This window comes from Coenobita brevimanus, chromosome 3 (genome assembly GCF_032717465.1).
Source record: "Coenobita brevimanus isolate Jiangsu-jjx chromosome 3, ASM3271746v2, whole genome shotgun sequence".
Classification (NCBI taxonomy): Eukaryota; Metazoa; Arthropoda; class Malacostraca; order Decapoda; family Coenobitidae; genus Coenobita; species Coenobita brevimanus.
The window spans coordinates 21,583,688-21,608,801 of NC_136956.1; the positions used below are offsets into that span (position 1 = coordinate 21,583,688).

Consider the following 25,114-nt stretch of genomic DNA (forward strand, 5'->3'; position numbering starts at 1 on the left):
AAGGTAATTTGCAAGACTGAAGGGGTCATTTGTCCGAAACTATAAATTTACCATTCCACATAAACACCATTTTCACTTAAAGCTGTATATGTACCTTTAATTCTCCGATATATCTTAAATATTACCTTCACGCCTTCCAAGATATAATGATGGCATAAATATTTCACGATTTAAGCCACAGCTGTTAAAAAATGTCTTGGTCCGGCCCTTTAACTAAAATGAAAACATTAAACACTTCACCTTCCATGATTCCCGAAATTAAACTAAATAACCTTCAAAGCCTGTCCCTGTAAATGACCACATTCTGCTGTTAAAAAATTACCAATATTAAAAGACTTATGGGAATTAAACCCCACGTCATCAACCTCCCTGTTAAAGGGACATCTTGGTTCACCTGAGTAGACAGCGACGTATAATCTTCCTTATACGTAATAATTACACCATAACTGTACTAAAACCACCTATCCACATTGGCACTAGGCATTAATTAATACGAAGATTGGAAAATTACCAAGATATTAATTAAAGATAATTGAATCAAATGCAAATGCATCCACTCACCTCGATCCCCTCAGCACCTCCATGCCTCTCCCATAATTCTTCAGTGACGTGTCGTGACGTCACACATATTTACCCTAAAAAAAAAAAAATCTTACAAATAATTTATTATGGATGACTAGTTTTTCAAATAATAATTGGCGGCAGATTTTATAAAGGAGCAAGCAAAATTATATTCGTTGTTTTGCATTTCCTGGTTTGTTACTTGTTATGAAAGCAGAGTATAATCCACCTCCTTTAACTAGACATAAAATTACCATAACTCCATCTTGAATACCGGTTGTCATCATCCTCAATGAAGCACAGACATAGCCAGGATATCACAAGTAGGGGGTCGACGGTGAGGCCAAGCTCTACATGATGGGGGGTGGGGGGATCGTCACATGGTGTGCACACATTAAATAAACCGAAATCTCAAATGGGTTGAGGGGGCCTGGAGTTTGACTGGGGTGCCTGGGCTCATCTAGACGTGGACTGCAGGCTGGAGTTGCCTGTTTCCTGCAGTCCGTCCTTCTCCTTTTGGAGGATAAGGCAGGCAGGGCAAGATCCCAAAAGTAGGCCCCATTTTTCCCCAAAGAGGGGGCTGACCCCTCCACCATACCACCAAAGAGGAGAACTGGACCCCACCTCTTCTCCTCAAAACTGAGGCTGTCACCCTTTACCCTGCTGTAGAAAAGTGTTGGTCCTTAAAATGCCTGCCGTGCCCGCCGCCGGACCTCCCACCTCACCATCCCCCACCCCACCACCAGGCCGCCACCGCACCACCACCCCAGGAGGACACAACGGTGGGGTTAGTGACCCCAATCAAGAGGGTCACCAGGACACTACGGTCCTGGGCCCTTGTTCCCCGCAACTGCCCCAACACCAGGTGACCAGGGAAAGGCAACTACCTTGCGGGTGGAACAACTGTCGTCAGAAAAGGGGTGGGACTGAACTAGCTTCAGTCCCAAGTAACACCGTACTGATGGCTATTGTTACACCCTCTAGGGCAGGAGGCCCAAGGGCAGGAGGCCCAAGGCTACGGCCTAATAAAGTGTACGAGGGTAAGGCGACCCAAGGCTCCGGCCTTAGTACACCCCGGAGAGAGAGTTGCCCCAGTGCATCCCTCTCCTGCTGTTCTCCCCTACAGGAGCAACACCACGCCGATGGTCCCTATACGTGGCGGGGAAGGAGCGGCCCTGTACGCTCTTCAGTTGCTTCTGGTCAGGAAGATCAGCTCCTGGCTCCGGCCGTGGCACGTACCAGGGTAGAGAAGACCCTGAAGATAGCCTCAGTACGTACTGGAGAGAGTGTGGCCTCTGTGCCCCTCGCTCCGGCTTGTCCCCTACTACCGGAGCAACACCGCGCGGACGGTCCCTATACGTGGCGGGGAAGGAGCGGCCCTGTATGCCCTTCAGTTGCTCCTTGTACGCCGGGTAAGCTCACGGCCACAGCCAACGTACGTACCAGGGTAAGGCGACCCAAGGCTCCGGCCTCAGGACGTACCAGAGAGGACACGAGTGACGTGAGTCCTTCTCCAGCCTCTTCCCCCTGTGGGAGCCCTTCATCACCACCCGGGAATATAGCCCCGGAGGTGACACTAGAGTGGTGGCAAGGCCCGATATCGGACCTACCTCCCACGCCTGGGAGATCCTTGTTCCTGCCCGAGTCCCGAAGGAGAAGCTGCCGCAGCCCAGCCCTGTCGGCGCCTCTCCCCCGCAGTCCCAGGACACCCAGGTCAGACCCACCGGCTCCCGACGAAGGCGATCCCGGCTCCCTCACTCCACGGAGCCAGAGACGACAGGCCCGACTGCTCCAGCTGTTCGGCCCGTCCCGAAGGCCACCTCTCAGGTCGAGGCCCCCAGACAGGAGAGCCTCCCTGCACCACACCGACGAGGCCCCAACTCGAGGGCCACCTCCCAGGTCGAGGCCCCTAGACAGGAGGGCCTCCCTGCACCACACCGACGAGGCCTCAGCTCGAGGGCCATCTCTCAGGTCGAGGCCCCCAGACGGGAGGGCCTCCCTGCACCCCAACGACGAGTGTGACCCGGGCAGTGACTCCCCTGCGGGTAGTCCCTTGCCCTTTGCAGGCCGGGTCCCCCTAGGGCTCTACCGTCACGCCCTTGTCACGGAGTGAACATTACCCAGAAGATACAGGTAAATAGTGACGCCCCTTGTGTCGAGAACAAATCGGGGAAAAGAACAGTGAACAGTGACTAAGTGAAGACCAGTGCAGTTACCAATAGTCCAAAAAAACTCAGTGTCGGCAGAACAGAGAATAAACCTTAGAGTAATTATCCAAGTCCCCCCAATAAAAGAACTTTCTGTGAACGCATAAGGCTAGGGTGCGCGGGCCGGTCAAAAGCCTGAGTGTGCGTGTCGCCGTGACCAGGTGACTGTGTCAAGTGTCGCTATCCGCACCCTATCTTATTTATAGTAATATTTCCCCTACAGTCTCCCAATCTTGTTTATCCCCTTTGTGATCAGTTCAGTGTGTATCCTGCCTAAAAGTGACACATAAACAATACCATATATAATTCAAGACATCCCTGTATGAGCATTGTAGTGTGCACTGAGTGTAACTATATTTTGTGGTGCTGAATGTTAACTCTGTGTCCCTGTTCCCCTGTATCTCAAATATCACTCTGTGTTGTATTGTAACGGAATTAAGGTAATAGATGTGTTAAGGTGTACTGCCTGGTTTTTATGCCCTGTTCCTTTGTTGGTGCTTTACTTCCGGTCTAGAAAGAGAACCCCGCTTCAGTCGCTAGTGTTTTTAGGACGAACAGTCGCCTTAAAAACACCAGCATAACAGTTTTTACTGAAAACTTACCCATTACAATTATCTTCATCAATACCGTCATTTTGTAAGATACTGATGTTTACTTTGGTGTATATTTATCACTTTATTTTGTATCAGAATTAGGGCATACCATGAATATCTCATAATTATAGTAATATAATCATATCCACTACTAAAATAATGTTACAAGAAATACCCTTTGCGCCACTCTAGAAAAATGCGGTCCATAGAAATTTAATGGATAACTCTTAGAAATGTACTTCCTCTTGCAGATGATAACTCAGCAAGATCATAAGAGAAGTATTTTCAGTGATCACCATTACATTAGCCATTAAGATCACTCATCTGTCAAAGCTATGCGTCCCACAAAATTTACAACCATGCTAACTTTCAATGCAGAATTATCGTACAAACTGTACGATGATAGAAAATGGTACGTACACGTACCAGGGGCAATATTATCGTGTTATACGATAATTATCGTACGTGTGGCAACACTGCTTGCTGCAAATGTAAACAAACACTGACATGTTCGACTCGGAAAGCGCAAGTGAGTAATTCTATCACGGGGTGGCCACAAACAAATCGCCTCCACGTCGCCGTCTCCCACAGTTTCACTGCCCTGCTCCCAAATCACACCCCCCTCTCTCACATACCTCTCCACTCCATCCCTGCATCTCATCCTTGGCCTCCCCCTCCCTCTCCCCCCTTCCACCTCACTCACATACAGTACACTCTATTCGTCAGTCTCTCACCCTCCATCCTCTCCACATGGCCAAGTGAGTAATAATTTATATGATTTGATAATATTTATTGCTGAGAAAGTTACAAAATACTTATACAACAAAAGAAGGTATTGGATTTTGCCACACACCTCCTTCAGCATGTAAAATGATATACAGATATGGATTAATTCGTTTTGGGTCATATTTAAACATTTCGACCGAGACGGATTATCCAAAAATGCCAAACGTTTGATAACAACTGAACTTCTTAACTTTAGCAACGTTCAAAAAAGGATTATTATACTGTACACTAAATATCGCCCAAGGAATGTGTTTCTCTGCTACACGTAAACATAGCCCAGGGAATGTGTGTTTCTCTGCTACACGTAAACATAGCCCAGGGAATGTATGTTTCTCTGCTACACGTAAACATAGCCCAGGGAATGTATGTTTCTCTGCTACACGTAAACATAGCCCAGGGAATGTGTGTTATTTCCTCTGTTATCATCATCACACACCATCATCAACACCTCAAAGTTCCTCCTTGTGATCTCGCTCAAACCACCTTCTCCGGGGCCATCAGCAGGTTCTCCTGCAGGGGGAGTGTCGACCAGAAGTCCAGTACCTGAAGAAGGCGGTGAAGGCAGGAGAAAGCTAAAATGAATGAATGGAAAAACTTAAATGAAGGAATGAAAAAACGATGAAATGAATATAAGAGTGCGGACACACACACACACACACACACACACACACACACACACACACACACACACACACAAATCACTTTTTTTTTCTTTCAACTGGGCCTCTCAGACATAAAATCACATAGGGACAGAAACACCAAGATACTGAAGACATTTTAAATTTAAACACGACTTACAAGATCAATATCCAAGTAGACTGAAGAAAGATGTGACAGGAAGCTTAAGTAATAGTATCAGTAATAGTAGTAGTGGAGTGCAGGCTGAAGTTACCCTTTTTCTGAAGTCCACAATCTTTCTTTTGGGGTAAGTGAGAGAGGTGAGGGACGTGTGTATAACCAGGCAGCAAATCTACCGCGCCATATCAGTGCCATCACGTGAAGGCGTCCCTCTCCTGCACCGAAAAATACTCAAAAAATACTCCCAAAATACCCCCAAATACTCAAAAAAGATAAAACAGAAAAGGGTACAGGACCGCTACACTTGCTAAAGAGGGATATTCAGAGAACTAATACACCTGCCATACACTTGCTAAATACACTGGCGCGGTCACCTACATACACCTTGCTAAATACACTGACGCGGTCACCTACATACACCTTGCTAAATACACTGGCACGGTCACCTACATACACCTTGCTAAATACACTGGCGCGGTCACCTACATACACCTTGCTAAATACACTGGCGCGGTCACCTACATACACCTTGCTAAATACACTGGCGCGGTCACCTACAGTACACACACCTTGCTAAATACACTGGCGCGGTCACCTACACACACCTTGCTAAATACACTGGCGCGGTCACCTACATACACTTGCTAAATACACTGGCGCGGTCACCTACAGTACACACACCTTGCTAAATACACTGGCGCGGTCACCTACATACACCTTGCTAAATACACTGGCGCGGTCACCTACATACACCTTGCTAAATACACTGGCGCGGTCACCTAGACACACCTTGCTAAATACACTGGCGCAGTCACCTACACACACCTTGCTAAATACAATGGCGCGGTCACCTACAGTACATACACCTTGCAAAATACACTGGCACGGTCACCTACATACACCTTGCTAAATACACTGGTGCGGTCACCTACATACACCTTGCTAAATACACTGGCGCGGTCACCTACATACACCTTGCTAAATACACTGGCGCGGTCACCTACACACACCTTGCTAAATACACTGGCGCGGTCACCTACACACACCTTGCTAAATACACTGGCGCGGTCACCTACACACACCTTGCTAAATACACTGGCGCGGTCACCTACAGTACATACACCTTGCTAAATACACTGGCGCGGTCACCTACATACACCTTGCTAAATACACTGGCGCGGTCACCTACATACACATTGCTAAATACACTGGCGCGGTCACCTACACACACCTTGCTAAATACACTGGCGCGGTCACCTACACACACCTTGCTAAACACACTGGCGCGGTGACCTACATACACCTTGCTAAACACACTGGTGCGGTCACCTACACACACCTTGCTAAACACACTGGTGCGGTCACCTACACACACCTTGCTAAACACACTGGTGCGGTCACCTACATACACTTGCTAAATACACTGGCGCGGTGACCTACATACACCTTGCTAAATACACTGGCGCGGTCACCTACACACACCTTGCTAAATACACTGGCGCGGTGACCTACATACACCTTGCTAAATACACTGGCGCGGTCACCTACACACACCTTGCTAAATACACTGGCGCGGTCACCTACACACACCTTGCTAAATACACTGGCGCGGTCACCTACAGTACACACACCTTGCTAAATACACTGGCGCGGTCACCTACATACACCTTGCTCCCAGGCTAACCCCTTAATCTATTTCTCCCATCCTAATCCCGTATTTTATCTCTCTGGTGTTTTTCTTACCTTCTGTCGACGGTCGGGGGCCATGGCTGGATCGAGGTCAAGGTCAAGGTGCTGAGGGTCAGAGGGGTCAAGGGTCATCCAGGTGAACCCCAAGGAGTCATCTGGGGTGGGGTTCCTGGGGGGGGGGTATCTGGGCTGAGTATTCTCTCTCTCTCTCTCTCTCTCTCTCTCTCTTTAATGCAAGGAAGAAGGATGTGGTTTAAGTTAGTATCCAGTATTACTTGTGGTTATATATTGTGTGTGTGTGTGTGTGTGTGTGTGTGTGTGTGTGTGTGTGTGTGTGTTTTATGCAAGGAAGAAGGAACCAAAGGCCAGGACCCTGCAAATTGTTCCAAGAAAAAACAAAAACAAGATAACAGAGCCAAATTCAAGATGCGTTCATTTTGAGATGCCTGGACACACTGCGTTGGAAAGACTGGAGGTCATAGGCAGTAGGAAATGCAGACAGAGGGAGACAGTTCCAGAGTTGACCCGTTGCCTACATGAAGGACTATCTAGGTCTCTTTGATACAGCCTAGCCATATGAAATACAACATGGGCCTGTATTAAAAGACTAAGGGCTTTATAATACAATCTCTAGTCTTTTATAATAACATCTTTGTAGCATTTTCCAGATCTGTGCAACGTTACACAGATCTCTGGGCTACAAACTCTTTCTCTGTAACACATCGCAGCCTTCTGTAGCATAGTCGAGCCCTCTGTACCACAACAAAGGCGTCTGTACCACACTTTAGGTCTTTGTAATGTGTTCCAAATCTCTGTGTAAGAATCCAGGTCTTGGTAACATTCTTTGTAACACTACCTACCCTTCCATAACACAAAGTTGGTCTATGCAACACAATTTATCTATTTGCAACACAGCCCTGTCCTCTCCATAACACAAACTCGGTCTATGCAACACAATATATCTCTCTGTAACACCACCTGCCCTCCCATAACACAAACTCGGTCTATGTAACACAATTTATCTCTGTAACACCACCTGCCCTTCCGTAACACAGAATCGGTCTATGCAACACAATATATCTCTCTGTAACACCACCTACCCTCCCATAACACAAACTCGGTCTATGCAACACAATTTATCTCTCTGCAACACAGCCCTCTCCTCTTTGGCGCAACCGGGGATTCCTGAACGCAATCCAACTCTGTCTCACGCAATATAAGTCTCTGAAATGGAATCTAACTCTCTTTCACTCAATTTAAACCTCTGAAATGGAATCTAACTCTCTTGCACTCAATTTAAACCTCTGAAAAGGAATCTAACTCTCTTTCACACAATTTAAACCTCTGAAAAGGAATCTAACTCTCTTTCACACAATTTAAACCTCTAAAAAGGAATCTAACTCTCTTTCATACAATCGAAGCCTCTGAAATGGAATCTAACTCTCTTTCACACAATCGAAACCTCTGAAAAGGAATCTAACTAGGTCTAGGTCTATGCAACACAATTTAGGCCTGTCTCTCTGTAACACAACCCTGTCCTCTCCAAGTTAAGGTGAAAGGCGTATTGATAGCATAACCAATAACTGCTAAAAGATGTATATTTTTAACAGTCTTTCTCCTGTCATAAAGAAACATGGAATAAACTAGAAAAAGGAAGGAGTTACGGGACACGTTAAGGTGAAAGGCGTATAAAAAGCCTGCCTAATAGCTGATAATAGATATATATTTTAGCACTGTCTTTCTCCTGTCGTAAAGAAACATGGAATAAACTAGAAAATAGAAGGAGTTACGAGACAAGTTAAGGTATGGCCATGTGGAGAGGATGGAGAGTGAGAGACTAACGAGGAGAGTGTATGTTACGAGACAAGTTAAGGTATGGCCATGTGGAGAGGATGGAGAGTGAGAGACTAACGAGGAGAGTGTATGTAAGTGAGGTGGAGGGGGGGGGAGGTCAAGGATAAGATGGAGGGATGGAGTGGAGAGGTATATGAGAGAGGGGTGTGTGAGCTGGAAGCAGGGTAGTGAAATGGCAGGGGACAGGGCGACATGGAAGCGATTTGTTTGTGGCCAACCCTTTACGGGATTAAGGCGTCTGGCAATTGATAGACAGATTGCTACTTAAAAAAATAAATAATCTTAGGAGAGGCCTCAGGTAGTAAAGGATTTATTCTGACATAAGAAGCCTTCCAATAGCAGAATAAAACCGTCTGACTGTGGTAAGGATAATAAAGATGGAATATAGATGGGGTTGACAGAGATTACTGCTTTCTATCCATCTATCTATAGCCCGACGCCCGAATCCCGCAAAGGGTGGCCGCAGACGAAACGCCTCCAAGTCGCTCTGTCACCCACCATTTGACTGCCCTCCCCCTGACCCACTCCCCCTTCCCTCATATACTTTACAACTCCATGCCTCCACTTCATCCTCGGTCTCCCCCTCCCTCTCCCTCCCTACACCTTACCTACATACACCCTCTTATAGTCAGTCTTTCATTCTCCATTCTCTCCAGATGTCCAAACCACCTCAGTGTATTTCTAACTTTGGCTTATTAAATATCTCCTGTCAATAAATTCGTTTGGAGATAACATGACCGAGCAGACCCGTCAACAGTAGGAAAGACTCAAGGTGCCTGGAACCACTGTCCGACTCTCTTCTTCACTTCTGCAACATTCGTGGCCTTTCCTCTAACTTTCGCTCTGTTGAGCACCACCTCTCCTCCTCTAAACCTCACCTTCTTATTCTAACGGAGACTCAGTTGTCTGAGGCAACAGCAAACTCTTTTCTGTATCCTCCTACTTTCTCTATACTCATTTCAAAGCCAAAGGTGGCTGTTGTGTATATATACGCAACGACTTATCTTGCTCTCGTGTTCCTGAACTCGATTCTTCTGAATTCCCTACACTCTGGCTTCGGCTTTCCTGTCATTCACTGACTACATATATCTGTGCTGTTTACTTATCCCCTAATTCTACTGACTATCAAAAATTCTTTGACTATCTTACTTCTACGATGGAACACATTCTATACATTTCTCCTTTCTCTGAAATCTCCATTCTAGGAGATTTCAATGTTCACCACCACCTTTGGCTCTCCTCTCCTTTCACTGATCCACCTGGTGAACAAGCCTACACCTTTTCTATCCTTAATGACTTAGAGCAGCTTGTACAGCACCCTACCCGTATCCCTGACCGCCTTGGAGAGAGCTCCAACATACTTGATCTCTTCCTTACAACTAATCCTTCTGCTTATACTGCTAATCTTTTCTCTCCGTTGGGCTCCTCCGATCACAACCTTTTCACCTTAACCTGTCCTATTGCTCCGGTACGGCCTGTGGACCCTCCAAAAAAATGTCGTCTGTGGCACTTTGGAGCTGCGGATTGGGAGGCCTTCAGGCAGTACTTCTGTGATTTTCCTTGGAATGATTATTGTTTCCATGGCCGGGAGCCATCTGGGTGTGCCTTGCGCATTACGGAGGTTATACTCTCGGGCATGGAAGCATACATTCCTTACTCGTATCCTTTGACTAATGCACGCTTGTTCTAATGCTGTCCGCAACAAGGAGAGGGCCTATAAAAGGTACCGGAGCCAACCCACCCCTGAATCACATCTTTTATACATTTCTGCCCGGAATCGTGCTAAGTCTGTTCTTCGCTCTGCTAAAAATAATTTTATCCGTACTAAATGCTCTCAACTCTCCAACTCGAATTCTTCCCGCTCCTTCTGGCACCTTGCCAAAAACCTTTCTAACAACTTTACCTCATCATCCTTCCCTCCTCTTTTCTACTCTGATGGCTCTTTAGCTATTTCTTCTACTGATAAGCAGATCTCTTCACTGACACTTTCTCCTCCAATTCCACCTTAGACGATTCCGGTGCTGTTCCTCCATCACTTCCCCCCTCTGACTTCCTCACGGCTGACGTTAAAATTTCTTCAGCTGATGTATTTTCTGCCATCACTGGCCTCAGTACTAACAAGGCATATGGGCCTGATGGGGTCCCTCCTGTTGTTCTGAAGAACTGTGCTTCTGTGCTTACACCCTGCCTAGGCAAACTCTTTCGCCTTTGTCTGTCAACTTGTACCTTTCCTTCTTGCTGGAAGTTTGCTCTCATTCAGCCAGTCCCAAAGAAGGGTGACCACTCCCAACCCTCTAACTATCGTCCAATTGCTTTAACATCCTGTATCTCAAAAGTTTTTGAGTCTATTCTTAATAGAAAAATTTTCAAGCATCTTTCCTATCACAACCTTCTTTCTGATCGTCAGTATGGGTTCCGTCAGGGACGCTCCACAGGCGATCTTCTCACATACCTTTCAGACTCCTGGTCATCCTCCTTTCGGGACTTTGGCGAAAGCTTTGCCATTGCACTTGACATCTCAAAGGCTTTCGATCGAGTCTGGCATAAATCTTTAATTTCCAAACTGCCCTCTTACGGTTTCTATCCTTCTATCTGTGCCTTCATCTCTAGTTTCCTTTCTGGTCGTTCTATAGCCGCTGTTGTAGACGGCTATCGTTCTTCTCCTAGCTCTATTAACAATGGTGTTCCTCAGGGCTCTGTCCTATCACCAACTCTCTTCCTTTTATTCATCAATGACCTTCTAAGCTGTACATCTAACCCTATCCACTCATACGCTGATGACTCCACCCTTCACCTTTCCATTCGATTCCCACAACGTCCATCTCAGCAGTTACTTCAACAGGCAAGGGATGAGGCTATGGCACACCTAATGTCTGACTGGGCTCGTATCTCTGACTGGGGTAAAAATAATATGGTTGTTTTTAATGCATCAAAGACTCAGTTTTTGCACCTATCAACCCGACAAAATCTTCCACAGGTATACCCACTAATGATTAATAATACTCAACTTAATCCTGCATCATCCTTGAACATGCTTGGGGTTTCATTTGCTCGGGACTTGTCTTGGAAAGATCATATTACATCTCTTGTAAAATCTGCTTCCAAGCGATTGGGTGTGCTAAGCTGACTCCGTTCCTTCTTTGCCCCTGCACAATTGTTGACTCTATACAGGGGTTTTATCCGCCCCTGTGTGGAGTACAATTCTCATGTGTGGGGAGGCTCCCCACATACAGCCCTTCTCAATAGGGTGAAGTCAAGGCTTTTCGTCTCATTAACTCTCCCCCTCTTAATGACTCCCTTCAACCTCTGTCTCTTCACCGCAATGTTGCATCTTTATCTCTTTTCTATCGCAACTTCAATGGTCACTGTTCCTCTGAACTGTCTGCATGCATTCCTACACTTCTATGATGGTTGCGTAGCACCCGTCTGGCAGCAAACTCTCACCCCTTTTCTGTCCAACTCTCTAATGCAAGAGTTAACCGTTACTCCCAGTCCTTCATTCATGCAACAGGTCAACTCTGGAACTGTCTCCCTCTGTCTGTATTTCCTGCTTTCTATGATCTCCAGTCTTTCAAACGCAGTGTGTCCAGGCATCTCAAAATGAATGGATCTTGAATTTGGCTCTCTCTTGTATTTTGTTTTTCTCTTGGAAGGAACAGTTTTGTGGGCTCCTGGCCTTTGGTTCCTTCTTCATCACATAAAAGAAAAAAGCAATCATCCCTATAAAACCATTCCTTTCAGTGAACCAACTCTTCCCTCACCACATTGGGAAAGAGTGTAGGTTTGGTTCCTGGGTGTACCCCCCATCTGCATCTCCACCCAGTTAACAGGGGCACCATAGTACGCTCATCACCCCGTTATGTGGTTATATGGTTACCACCCAGCGTTGTAAATGGTTACATGGGCTACGGGAAACCATGAATCTTGTCACTCAATGTATGGTTGTCTGACGTGGAAAGAAAAGTAATAAAAAGGAACAGGAAGACAGGAGGGCAGACACAAAAAGACTTATAAAGGTGAAGGAAGACAGGAAAGCAGACATGCAAAAAGAATCAGAAAGGTGAGGGAAGATAGGAAAGCAGACACGCAAAAAGAATTATGAAGGTGAAGGAAGATAGGAAAGCAGACACACAAAAAGAATCAGAAAGGTGAGGGAAGATAGGAAAGCAGACACGCAAAAAGAATTATGAAAGTGAAGGAAGACAGCAGAGCAGACACACAAAAAGAATCAGAAAGGTCAGGGAAGATAGGGAAGCAGTCACGCAAAAAGAGTCATGTGAAGGAAGACAGGAAAGCAGACGCAAGAAGAGTCATAAAGATGAAGGAAGACAGGAAAGCAGACGCAAGAAGAGTCATAAAGGTGAAGGAAGACAGGAAAGCAGACACGCAAAATTAATAATAAAAGTGAAGGAAGAGAGGAGAGCAGACACAGCGAGTCATAAAGGTGAAGGAAGACAGGAAAGCAGACAAAAAGAATAATAAAAGTGAAGAAAGACAGGAGGGCAGACACAAAAAGAATTATAAAGGTGAAGGAAGAAAGGAAGGCAGACACGCAAAATGAAAGGAAGAAGCTGACAGTACCATCTCATTCTGGCAGCGTTATACAGTTCAGCTACATATAGTTATTGTTGTTATGGTGTGCAGTTACTGAAGTGGTTATGGTGCTGGTTATGGTGCCATGGTGCTGGTTATGGTGCCCTGGATCTATAGCCAACTCACCATCACTCCTTCACCACACTAGGTCACCCTCCTTCATGTAATGGTTTTTTTTCTGCGATTCATTTTTAGACCTAATCTCATCTCACATCTTACTGGCTTCTCCACACACACACACACACACACAGTAACACTGGAAATGAGAGCTATCTGAATATGTTTGCAGATGATGCAAAAATACAAAGGAGAATTACTAACAGAGACTCTTGTAAAGAGCTACAAGAAGAATTAAATAAACTTCATGAATGGAGTAGTACATGGCAAATGGAATTCAATGTGGACAAGTGTCATGTAATCAAGTTTGGTAAAGGTGGAAAAAGACCTGATTGGGATTATAAGTTAGGAAATAAAACCCTATACACATCAGAAAGAGAGAAAGACCTAGGTGTGATTATCAATAACAGACTATCTCCGGCTGACCACATCAGCGAGAAGGTACGGAACATGTATACACTGCTTGCAAATATGAGAATAGCATTCACATACATAAATGAAGACATGCTAAGAAGGACAATAACATCATTCATTAGACCAACCCTGGAATATGCATCAGTAGTCTGGAGTCCTCATCTCAAAAAACACATAGACAAGATTGAAAAAGTTCAAAGGGCCGCTACAAGATGGATACCAAGCTTAAGGGACCTAAGCTACGAAGAAAGACTAAATAAACTGAATCTACCAACACTACAGGAGAGAAGGAAAAGAGGTGACATGATAATGCTATGTAAGTGCATATCAGGAAAGGAGAAAATAGACATAAATGATTACTTAACCTATGGGGAAGCATCAGCAAGAGGACACTGCAAAAAACTGCATAAGAAGAGAGGTGATAAAGACGTAAGGAAATTCAGTTTCCCAAACAGAGCAATTGATCAATGGAATGCACTACCGAATGAAATAGTGTGTGCCAAAACAATTCACAAATTTAAGGATATGTACGATAAATATGGTTTAAGACACGGGCCAGTACGAGCTTGACTCATTCCTGTAAAGATACAATTAGGTAAGAACAATTAGGTAGGTAAGAACACACACACACACACACACACACACACACACATTTCCCCTATAACCAAAACGAAAATGGCCTGATATATTTCTAACACAGCTTAACCACTTTCCTAACTTACAATCAAAACCTTACTTTCCCTTGCCTTTCACGCTTACTAACCCTGCCACCTTCCTAACCTTACAATCTTCCTAGCATCATCGTCCTAGCCAGACTCCTTCCTAACCCTGCAAGCTTCCTAAACTCACCAGCTCCCAGTCCTTACCATCTATTACCATCTTCCTAGCCAATCATCCCTCACTCTCCTGTCTGTACCACCTGCATAACTCACCTTCCTAGCCTACCCTGATCACCTCGTTCAGCTTTCCAGGCCATACCAAACCACTGAGAAAAAATGATAAGGATGGGTGATAAAGGAGTGGCCCTTGATCTTATCGCTTGCTAGATTAAAACACCCGTGATAACAGTGTGCTATGCAGTGACCCCCGAAGACAGTGATGATAATTGTGTTAATATTTGTGCTACATCAAGTGAGTGGGTGATGGTCAAAAATAGGAAGAGAGGAGGACAGACACAGAAAAGGATTGATAAAGGTGAAGAAGTAGGCAGCATTACATCAAGTGAGTGGATGATGGTGAGAAATAGGAAGACAGGAGGGCAAGAATGATAAAGATGAATGAAGATGTAGGTAGCACTACATCAAGCGAGTGGATGATGGTGAGAAGTAGGAAGAGTGGAGGACAGACACAGAAACGAATGATATAGGTGAAGGAAGAAGTAGGCAGCACTACATCAAATGAGTGGATGATGGTGAAAAATAGGAAGAGAGAGGAGGGCAGACACAGGAAAAGAATGATAAAGGTGAAGGAAGAAGTAGGCAGCACTACATTAAGTGAGTGGATGATGGTGAGAAATATGAATCAGAAGTGCCGATATAGAGAAAGAATGAAAAAGGTGACGTATGTAGCAGGCAGCACTACATCAAGTGAGTGGACGATGGACGCCAGCACCTACCACAATATCTCCACGTTAAAAAGAACTCTGGAACAAGTGTGAACAGGGAGAATAAGGATGCTGGAAACAAAGAGTGAGGAACTGACGAGGAGAGTGTATGACTGAGGTGGAGGGAAGAAGAGGGAGGGGGAGGCCAAGGATGAGATGGAGGGATGGAGTGGAGAGGTATATGAGAGAGGTGGGTGTGAGCTGGGAGCAGGGCAGTGAAATGGCGGGGAACGGCGACATGGAGGCGATTTGTTTGTGGCCATCCCTTACGGTATTAAGACGTTTGGCAAAAGGTAGATAGGTTGATAGATAGATAGATAGACCTCAAAATAGTTTATAATATTTCCTGTTACGTGGACCATTTTTTTTTTTAAATGTGGAAGAAGGAACCTAAGGCCGCGAGCCCGCAAAATTGTCCCTTCCAAGAGAAAAACGAAATACAAGAGAGAGCACATATCTATCTGCCTCTCTGTCCATCTATCACTCAATCTATCAATCAATCAATGTATCTGTCTATCTATCTATCTATCTCTGTGTGTGTGGTGTGTCTCTGTTCATGTCTGTCTGTCTCTCTCTCTGACAGGATCTAATCACAAGGCCAATACTCCCTGTGTAAAACATTGATCTTCACTAAAATTCCCTAGATTCCAATTGCATTTGTAATTTCTTCCCTCTCCTTTCCTATCTATCTATCTATTGTCAGACGCCATAAATCCGTAAGGGGGGGCCATTTGACTTTGAGTTAGTTGTTTTACGGGGAGGGGCACTAACCCTCCACCAACCCACTTGTTGACACGTGGGGAACACGTATGGTTTGGTTATATGGTTACCACCCAGCGTTGGAAATGGTTTCTTGGCTTACAGGAAACCATTTGGCTTGTCACTCAATGTAAAGCCACCTGAAAAGGAAAGAAAAGCAATAAGAAGTGACAGGAAAGATGGGAGAAATAGGAAAAGAGGAGGGCAGGCACAGAAAAAGAATGATAAAGGCTAAGGAAGAAGTGGGCAGCACTACATGAAGTGAGTGGATGATGGTCGCCACAACCTACTATAAAAGAGAAAATTCCACTGTCTCTAGCACCATCTTTTCCTTATGACCACTTATAACCCATGAAGATCATGGGTCTTCTAAAAATAGGTTCACATTCAGATGAGCCTGGGTACAACACAATATAATATGGTGCTGGAGAGGGACAGCCCAGCACCAGGAGGTAAGAGGGTCCAGCGCGGTGCCTGATGACTCCAAGCCGTACAACTTTCATAATAGTCATGTAAACTTATTAATGAACTTTCGCCTTAAATTTGTAGAAAATCTTTGTGTTGTATTATTATAAACGTTGATATTATGACAAAGTATGAAAAACACTGCCCACTTTTCAATAATAACATGCTGAATCGAGCACAGTGGTAAAATAAATTAACTCATTGTTACGCTACATTTCTTTCTTACATTATGGAAGTTAACCCTACTTGTAACTTCAATATATCATCACAGCTGCATAATTAATGTTTCAAAGTTTGGAGTACGGGGCTGGAACAGCTTAGTGGCAGCGTTCGTACTTCACCACTGTAGGCTGCATGGCATTTCGAGCCGTCGCCAGCAGGGTAGCATATTTCTGGTGAGATGTAGCGGACTCTTAAAGGCTCTCTCCTTACCCTGCAGAGCTGTATGGTCCACTGATTATAGCTCAGGGGAGTCACTTTCCCTTTGCATAAAGTCAAAAGTGTATTTGTTGATTGATAGGAGTATTACGTCAGCAATGGGTGCAGTTTTCTCTCAATTTTAAAGGGTAACTATAATGGATTTACTCAATCGGCTAGGTTTATGTGAAGCTATAGGACGTGGTGAATGTTTTTGCATCCGATAAAGCCAGGATGTATATGGGTCCTGGTCCCGAGGAGAGAGGAAACGACTTTCTCGCCGTCCCCGAGGGATCGCTGAAGGTGCCGCGGATTCGGTTTAACGATTGCGTCGCGGTGCACGAAGGTATCAGTACCAGTATCCTGGCGCTTGATGAATCCGTATCCCGCCCGTACGTTAAACCACACCACGACACCCTTGATCTTCTGGGCCGCCGGGGGTGTTGGTCTGCTGTCAGCCCCCCTCAACAGGTCGTAGGCTGTGGCAGATGTGATGTCCATAGCGTAGGGCGTTTGGGCAGGGCGGTGTCTGGCCTGGCCAAGCACTTGGCCGTTACATATTACATCCTACCACAAAACATCAAGCAGATTAATATACCCTGGTATGGAGGGAAAGCAATATACAGCCAACGGTGCCACGAATTACCGAATCGGTGGTCATTTATCCAATCGGCACTTTTAAGTGGAAGATTATAATTCTTATCACCATATCCCCTTCACCACCAGATGTCTCCCTACAAACTGGAAAAGTCTAATGGTACACAAAAATAAAAATGCCATCGTACTGAAAGGGATATAGAGGGAAGGGGAGGCCGAGGATGAGATGGAGAGGTATATGAGAGAGGGGGGTGTGAGTTGGGAGCAGGGCAGTGAAATGGGGGGGACAGGGCGACTTGGAGGCGATTTGTTTGTGGCCACCCCAAACGGGATTGAGGCGTCTGGCAATAGATAGATGGGCCACCATATAGGTTCATACACACCTAATTATCTGAAATTAAGTCTGTCAACTTTAGCACTTTCTTGCTCTGAATCCTGATATTGCAAACATTCAGTGTAAGCAGAACCGTAGAGAGGTAGATTAGGCGACTGCCAGAGGAAGGCACAAAGATGTCAATAGTCACCGTTCAGGTCCCCCTCGCATTACCACACCACAACAGGGCAACGTTGTCACCGTTCAGGTCCCCCTCGCATTACCACACCACAACAGGGCAACGTTGTCACCGTTCAGGTCCCCCTCGCATTACCACACCACAACAGGGCAACGTTGTCACCGTTCAGGTCCCCCTCGCATTACCACACCACAACAGGGCAACGTTGTCACCGTTCAGGTCCCCCTCGCATTACCACACCACAACAGGGCAACGTTGTCACCGTTCAGGTCCCCCTCGCATTACCACACCACAACAGGGCAACGTTGTCACCGTTCAGGTCCCCCTCGCATTACCACACCACAACAGGGCAACGCTGGAAAGGCAATACCAGCAAGCAGTGGTTACGTCGTAAGAGACGAACTAAACCTTGAATGATGCACAAGATTCTTTGTGCACAGCCTTCGGTCTTGTGGGTTATGTGGTCGCCTTCCAGCCTGTGGTATTCATTTCGCCACTCATAACAACACATTCGATTATCATTACTATCTTATCCTCACATGTAAAATAAGACATTTTTTTATTCTTTAACAATGACAAATAATGACAATGACTGCTGATAATTTTCAACTTTAAGTCCTACTTTTTCTTACTTCTGAGCATATTTAACCCACGAAATTCATGGGTCTTTAAAAATAAGGTTCACATTCAGATGAGCCTGGGTACAACACAATATATGGTGCTGGAGAGGGACACTTTACCGCCACGTAGCCACAAGGTAGGTCCCAGTGCCTGATGACTCGACAGCGCACAGCATTCGTAGTAGTCGTATAAGCTTAATAAATGGTTAACCTCATTTATTTGTAACCATTTTTTGTGCTGTATTATTTTAAGTATTGATATTTTGACAGAATATGAAAAAATATACTGTTAAATTTTTACCAATAACATGTTGATATGAGGACAGTGGTAGAATGGATTAAGTCATTATTACGCGCTTTCTTTCTCACACTGTGAAAGCTAACTCACCCTCATGGATATCGTCATAGCGGAGTAACTTATATTTCAAAGCTCTTCCTTGGCGTAAATGCAGTAAAAAGCGTGTTTGTTGATTAATATGGGAATTCGTCAGTCATCAGCCCCGGGTAACAATTTTCTCTGCACTTTAAAGGGTAACTATTATGACTGTGGGAGTTTACGTTTTCTGTATATGCTGGTACTTCTTCCTGTCTTTTTCTCTGTTTTTTTTCTCATGTAGTGTCGTGTTTCCCTACTGTATATGTAAATGTACTCACTATGATAATTTTAACCCCATGTATGCACCAGTGTATCCCCTTTACTCTTAGACACCTTCTTTTGTTGTATTAGCACTCAGTACCTTCTACAACAAGATTTCAATTCAGTTCAATTTCTGCCTGTTTGGCCTTCAGCGACAACCTTCCTGGAGTGTCGAAGTCTGTACTGAATGATAAATAAAGAATGCACATAAAAAAATAACTAAGTGACTTCTTTAGGTGGTGGCGACCATCATCCACACACTTGATGTAGTGCTGCCTACTTCTTCCTAAGCCTGTATCATTCTTTTTCTTTGCCTGCCCTCCTCTCTTCCTATTTCTCCCATCTTTCCTGTCACTTCTTATTGCTTATCTTTCCTTTACAGTGGTTTTACAATGAGTGATAAGCCAAATGGTTTCCTGTAAGCCAAGAAACCATGTACAACGCTGGGTGGTAACCATATAACCAAATCATACGTGTTCCCTACGTGTCAGCAAGTGGATTGGTGGAGGGTTAGCGCCCCTCCCCGTAAAACAACTAACTCAGTCAAATGGCCAGCCCTTACGGGATTATGGCGTCTGGCAATAGATAGTACATTTTTTTTCTCATCTAGTGTCGCGCTTGCCTACTGTATATGTAACTGTACTCACTAACATTATTTTAACCCCTTGTATGCACCAGTGTATCCTCTTTATTTAATCCTACCTGGTTGGCCTTCAGCGACAACCTTTCCTAGAGTGTCGGAGTCTATACTGAATCGTAAATAACGAATACAAATAAAAAAACAACTAAGTAACTTCTTTAAGTGGTGGCGACCATCATCCACTCACTTAATGTTGTGCTGCCTACTTCTTCCTTAGCCTTTATCATTCTTTTTCTGTGCCTGCCCTCCTCTCTTCCTATTTCTCCCATCTTTCCTGTCACTTCTTATTGTTTTTCTTTCCTTTACAGGTGGCTTTACATTGAGTAACAAGCCAAATGGTTTCCTGTAAGCCAAGAAACCATTTCCAACGCTGGGTGGTAACCATATAACCAAACCACACGTGTTCCCTACGTGTCAACAAGTGGGTTGGTGGAGGGTTAGTGCCCCTCCCTGTAAAACAAATAACTCAAAGTCAAATGGCCACCCCTTAAGGGATTGTGGCGTCTGGCAATAGACAGATGGATAGATATCTTTCTCAGGATCTCAGACTTTATCAGCATCAACAGAGGTCACACACAGCTCTGGCGAGGGAATGAACCTGTCGTACGAAAAATTATTGGAAATGAACTTACGAATAGGCAGATAAGATTTAATTTAAAAATAATGAAAGTTGTGGATGTGATAGGAAGCATTAGGAGATACACACTGAGGTGGTTTGGCCATGTGGAGAGGATGGAGAGTGAGAGACTAACTAGGAGTGTTGTGGTGTGGATGTGGATGTGATAGGAAGCATTAGGAGATACACACTGAGGTGGTTTGGCCATGTGGAGAGGATGGAGAGTGAGAGACTAACTAGGAGTGTTGTGGTGTGGATGTGGATGTGATAGGAAGCGTTAGGAGATACACACTGAGGTGGTTTGGCCATGTGGAGAGGATGGAGAGTGAGAGACTAACTAGGAGTGTTGTGGTGTGGATGTGGATGTGATAGGAAGCGTTAGGAGAAACACACTGAGCTGGTTTGGCCATGTGGAGAGGATGGAGAGTGAGAGACTAACTAGGAGTGTTGTGGTGTGGATGTGGATGTGATAGGAAGCATTAGGAGAAACACACTGAGGTGGTTTGGCCATGTGGAGAGGATGGAGAGTGAGAGACTAACTAGGAGTGTTGTGGTGTGGATGTGGATGTGATAGGAAGCGTTAGGAGATACACACTGAGGTGGTTTGGCCATGTGGAGAGGATGGAGAGTGAGAGACTAACTAGGAGTGTTGTGGTGTGGATGTGGATGTGATAGGAAGCATTAGGAGAAACACACTGAGGTGGTTTGGCCATGTGGAGAGGATGGAGAGTGAGAGACTAACTAGGAGTGTTGTGGTGTGGATGTGGATGTGATAGGAAGCATTAGGAGAAACACACTGAGGTGGTTTGGCCATGTGGAGAGGATGGAGAGTGAGAGACTGACGAGGAGAGTGTATGACTGTGGGGGGGGGAGAAAGGGAGGGGAAGGCCAAGGATGAGATGGAAGGATGGAGTGGAGAGGTATATGAGAGAGGGGGATGTGAATCGGAAGTAGGGCAGTGAAATGACCGGGGACAGGGTGACGTGGAGGCGATTTGTTTGTGGCCACCCCGTATAAGGGATTAAGGCGTCTGACTATAAATAGACAGATAGACAGAAAATTGTTGGTGAAAGTGTACAAGGGCATAGCCAGGAAAATTACCTGGGGGGGGGGCAAAAAATTTCCACTAGTAACTTTACATCACTGGATGATTTATTGGCGAAATAAAATGAGAAATACTATACAAGGCTACAGGCGTGAACATGAATTCTAATAGATTTTGCGGAAAAAAAAAAAAATCACCTCAGGCAGACAGCTTCGACAATGTATACCCATACCAGCATTAATGTCCACGGCTGTATATCATGAAATGCACCAATGTAAGTATATTTTGATTTTTTGAATAATTATATACACTGTAACCCTGTACCACTATGATTACCCAATATACCCATGTTACCACTAAATCTCTTTTTTTTCTTTTAACCTACTGTAAGCTGCCGATTTTTTTTTTTTTTCCACATATAAGATGATCACTAATTAGAAACTGACCAGTCACAGTAGCTCGACCAATATATATATATATATATATATATATATATATATATATATTGTTACGGAACAGAGAAAGATAATGTACACTTTAAGTGAGAATACTAAAAATCACTACTGTCCCGTAAAGTTCCAGGTTCAAAACAAAAGAGTTAGGTAAAATTACAAGTTAAAGTTTAATGCTCAAACTAACAACAAAACATTCAGGACTCATAAGGATAATGTAATGGCAAAAAACAGGTTAAATATATGGTTAACTGCAATTAGCCTCTATTAACACGAAATTAGGAAGAGTAAATTTATCTAAGTCAGCCCTGATAAACTGACACTACCAGATAATACTCAGTGAATGCAAGATATATTATTACAGATACAAAATATTAATGATGGCTGACAATAAGAACCTTACATGAATTACAAAAACCTCACTAGGCCTACAAATTAACACCTTACGCTACACAGTACAAGAAAAAATACAATAACAGTTATACTCAAATTACACAGCTGCTAGATGGTTGGAGACTTCCTGAGCACTCACAATAATAACAACTGTACAGGGGAGGACAGAGATGTGAACAAAATGAGGAGTAGATCTAAGTGGCAATAATGCAGAGACTGAGCTCATTATATAGGGGCCGGCAGAGCTTGATACAACTTGTAAGAAGGACGCGCAAATGAAGCCATGGGGACAAAGAGTTGACAATCCTGCTCTGAACAACAGAAAGAACGACTTACTTTACGATAAGGGTAGAAGGGGGGAGTGAGGTAGAACACGCTCGTGATCAAACATGCAGCATACTGTACGTTAGAATTACACAAAGGATGATGAAATCATAGGCTATGTAACTATATATATATATATATATATATATATATATATATATATATATATATATATATATATATATAAAACCTCGAAAATTATCTGTTATCGTATTACGGTTGTAGTGCCGAACACCGGTAAAAAGTTTACAACGTGTCCTCTCTGTACTAATCTATGGATCAGAAATTTGGAGAGTAACAAGATGTCTATAACGTAAGCTTAGGAATGCCCAAAGCGGAATGGAGACGATAAACAGTAAATGCTACACATAACTTGGAGAGGCAGGAAGAGAGGCTTGGATAAGAGAGCTAACAAAGGTAGAAGATATCCACATTCCTATTAAAAAGAAAAAAAAAAAGAAAAAAGGAAATGGTCCTGGGCACGTCATGTATTTAGAAGACATGATAACAGATGAACTACAAGAGCAACAGGGTGGGAACCTAGAGATGGAGCTAGAAGAAGGGGTAGACAGAGAACCAGATGGACCCTGCAACATCTGCAAGAAGGATACAAGTCTAGGGTGAGAGCTGTTGAGGCAAGTTATCTGAAAGGAGCGTGTGGAGTTACATGATGAGACAGACTGACAAATGAGCAAGTGAAGGAGCGTTGTGGTGTTCATGTAGGTGTGACTGAAGAGGTTAAGAGGAATAATGTAAGGTGGTTTGGACATGTGGAGAGGATGGAGAATGAAAGATTGACCAGGAAGGAGTATGTGAGTGAGGTGGATGGGGATAGGGAGAGGGGAAGACCATGGTCGAGATGGAGGGATTGAGTGAGGAGGTATATGAGAGAGGGGGGTGTGAGTTGGGAAGAGGGCCGCCGGATGACAGGGGATAGGGTGACATAGAGGCGATATTTTTAGGGCCACCCCTTACAAGACTGAGGCGTCAGGCAATAGCTAGATAGATTTAGCCTACTCAAATTTCAAATGACATGGAGGTTAGACCATCATGTTCCTTAATGTATCAATGTCCAAAGTCATTTCAAAGGCCCCCCATAGACTGCAGACAGTCAAGCATAACTAACAACCATGACTGACAAGAAAATATCTAAACCTGCCTAATACAATGGTCCAATTTATTGTGCAAATAATAACACCCATACACGAGGCCCGAGAAATACCAAGCCTGAGCACCGATTTGGAAAAATTCTCGATCTGGAGCCAGAATCAGAGACCAAACAGTATGACTGACTGTATACGGTAACGGTTGATAAACTAGATACATAAGAAAGTATATATATGTACCTCGTCGTCCATCTAATGCAGCCACAGCACAGCAGCTCAGCAACTAATAAATGTCAACAATGAAATATAAACACGCGTGCTGAACATTCGAATAAGAATATAATTATAAAAATAATTTAATTGTCTTGTACGTCTCTTATATAGTACAGTAATATGTATCAAAATGTTTTATTATTTACTAATTAGTAAGATGAGATATTATATAGATAATAACAACATATACAATATTCAAAATTGAAAAAAAAAAAGTTTTTTCAAAGAAAACCACTCATATAATTATAGGGTAACTACACTGTTTAGGCAATGGCGGATTGGCATGCAAAAATTCCTGAATATTTAAGCAACATAAGTGATTATTTGATAGTAATCGTACTATACATATTTTTTACTAAGTTTTGTGAATTGGGGGACCATGGCCCCCCTTGTCCCCCCTCTGACTACGCCCATGAAGGTGTAGGATAAATACCTCCTGTATAAACCGTGATTGAGTTCATGACGAGATATGAGGTCCGTTTTACTGTACCCTTTACCGTGATGTAAAGATATTTACTTTTCCAGAATAACTGACTCATCAAAGCTCAATGAATTCGTCTGGCATTTCCACAATAACATAACATCAAGGAATTATTAGAAGTTTGCAATTATTTCAGCCCATTGACACTACAGCTGCTTTTATCACGGAACCGGGCACCTACCTTTACATGGATAAGATAGTGAGGCCGACCGAAATTACGATATTGAGTGTCATCCTCGAGCAGGGGCCATGCTAATCTGTGTACCGTTCCAATTTTAGTATATGTACTGCCGAAGAAAGTACAGGTGACCGGAATCGTTAAAACGGCAGTGTTTTGTGTGTGTGCATGTCCACTAGACTTTTTTATTTTACCTTTTATTCATTTATTTATTTATTTATTTATTTTGTCGTCTGCCTTCCTTAAGAGCCGACACATTCAAAGACTTATCGACACCAAAATCCTGTTATCTTTTGACTACATGGCAGAGCATTGTAACAAGTGACTCGGACAAACTGGGTAGCACATATCAGTCCAGTAGCAACTGCGTCTCTGATCTGTACT

The 25,114-nt window shown here is 44.1% G+C and overlaps 1 protein-coding gene and 1 non-coding gene across 2 annotated transcripts in view; one reads left to right on the forward strand and one right to left on the reverse strand.

Moving 5' to 3' along the window:
* The first annotated feature begins 23,193 nt into the window (after window positions 1-23,193).
* The window catches only part of LOC145393759 (acylcarnitine hydrolase-like), a 33,231-nt gene continuing 31,310 nt past the window's right edge, over window positions 23,194-25,114 (forward strand). The window contains exon 1 of the mRNA XM_080267809.1: window positions 23,194-23,312. Coding sequence (XP_080123935.1) covers window positions 23,194-23,312 — 119 coding nt within the window. The remainder of the gene's footprint in view (window positions 23,313-25,114) is intronic.
* LOC145394348 (U6 spliceosomal RNA) lies at window positions 24,746-24,855 on the reverse strand. The gene has a single exon (XR_013896402.1). It is a non-coding gene; the product is annotated as a U6 spliceosomal RNA (small nuclear RNA).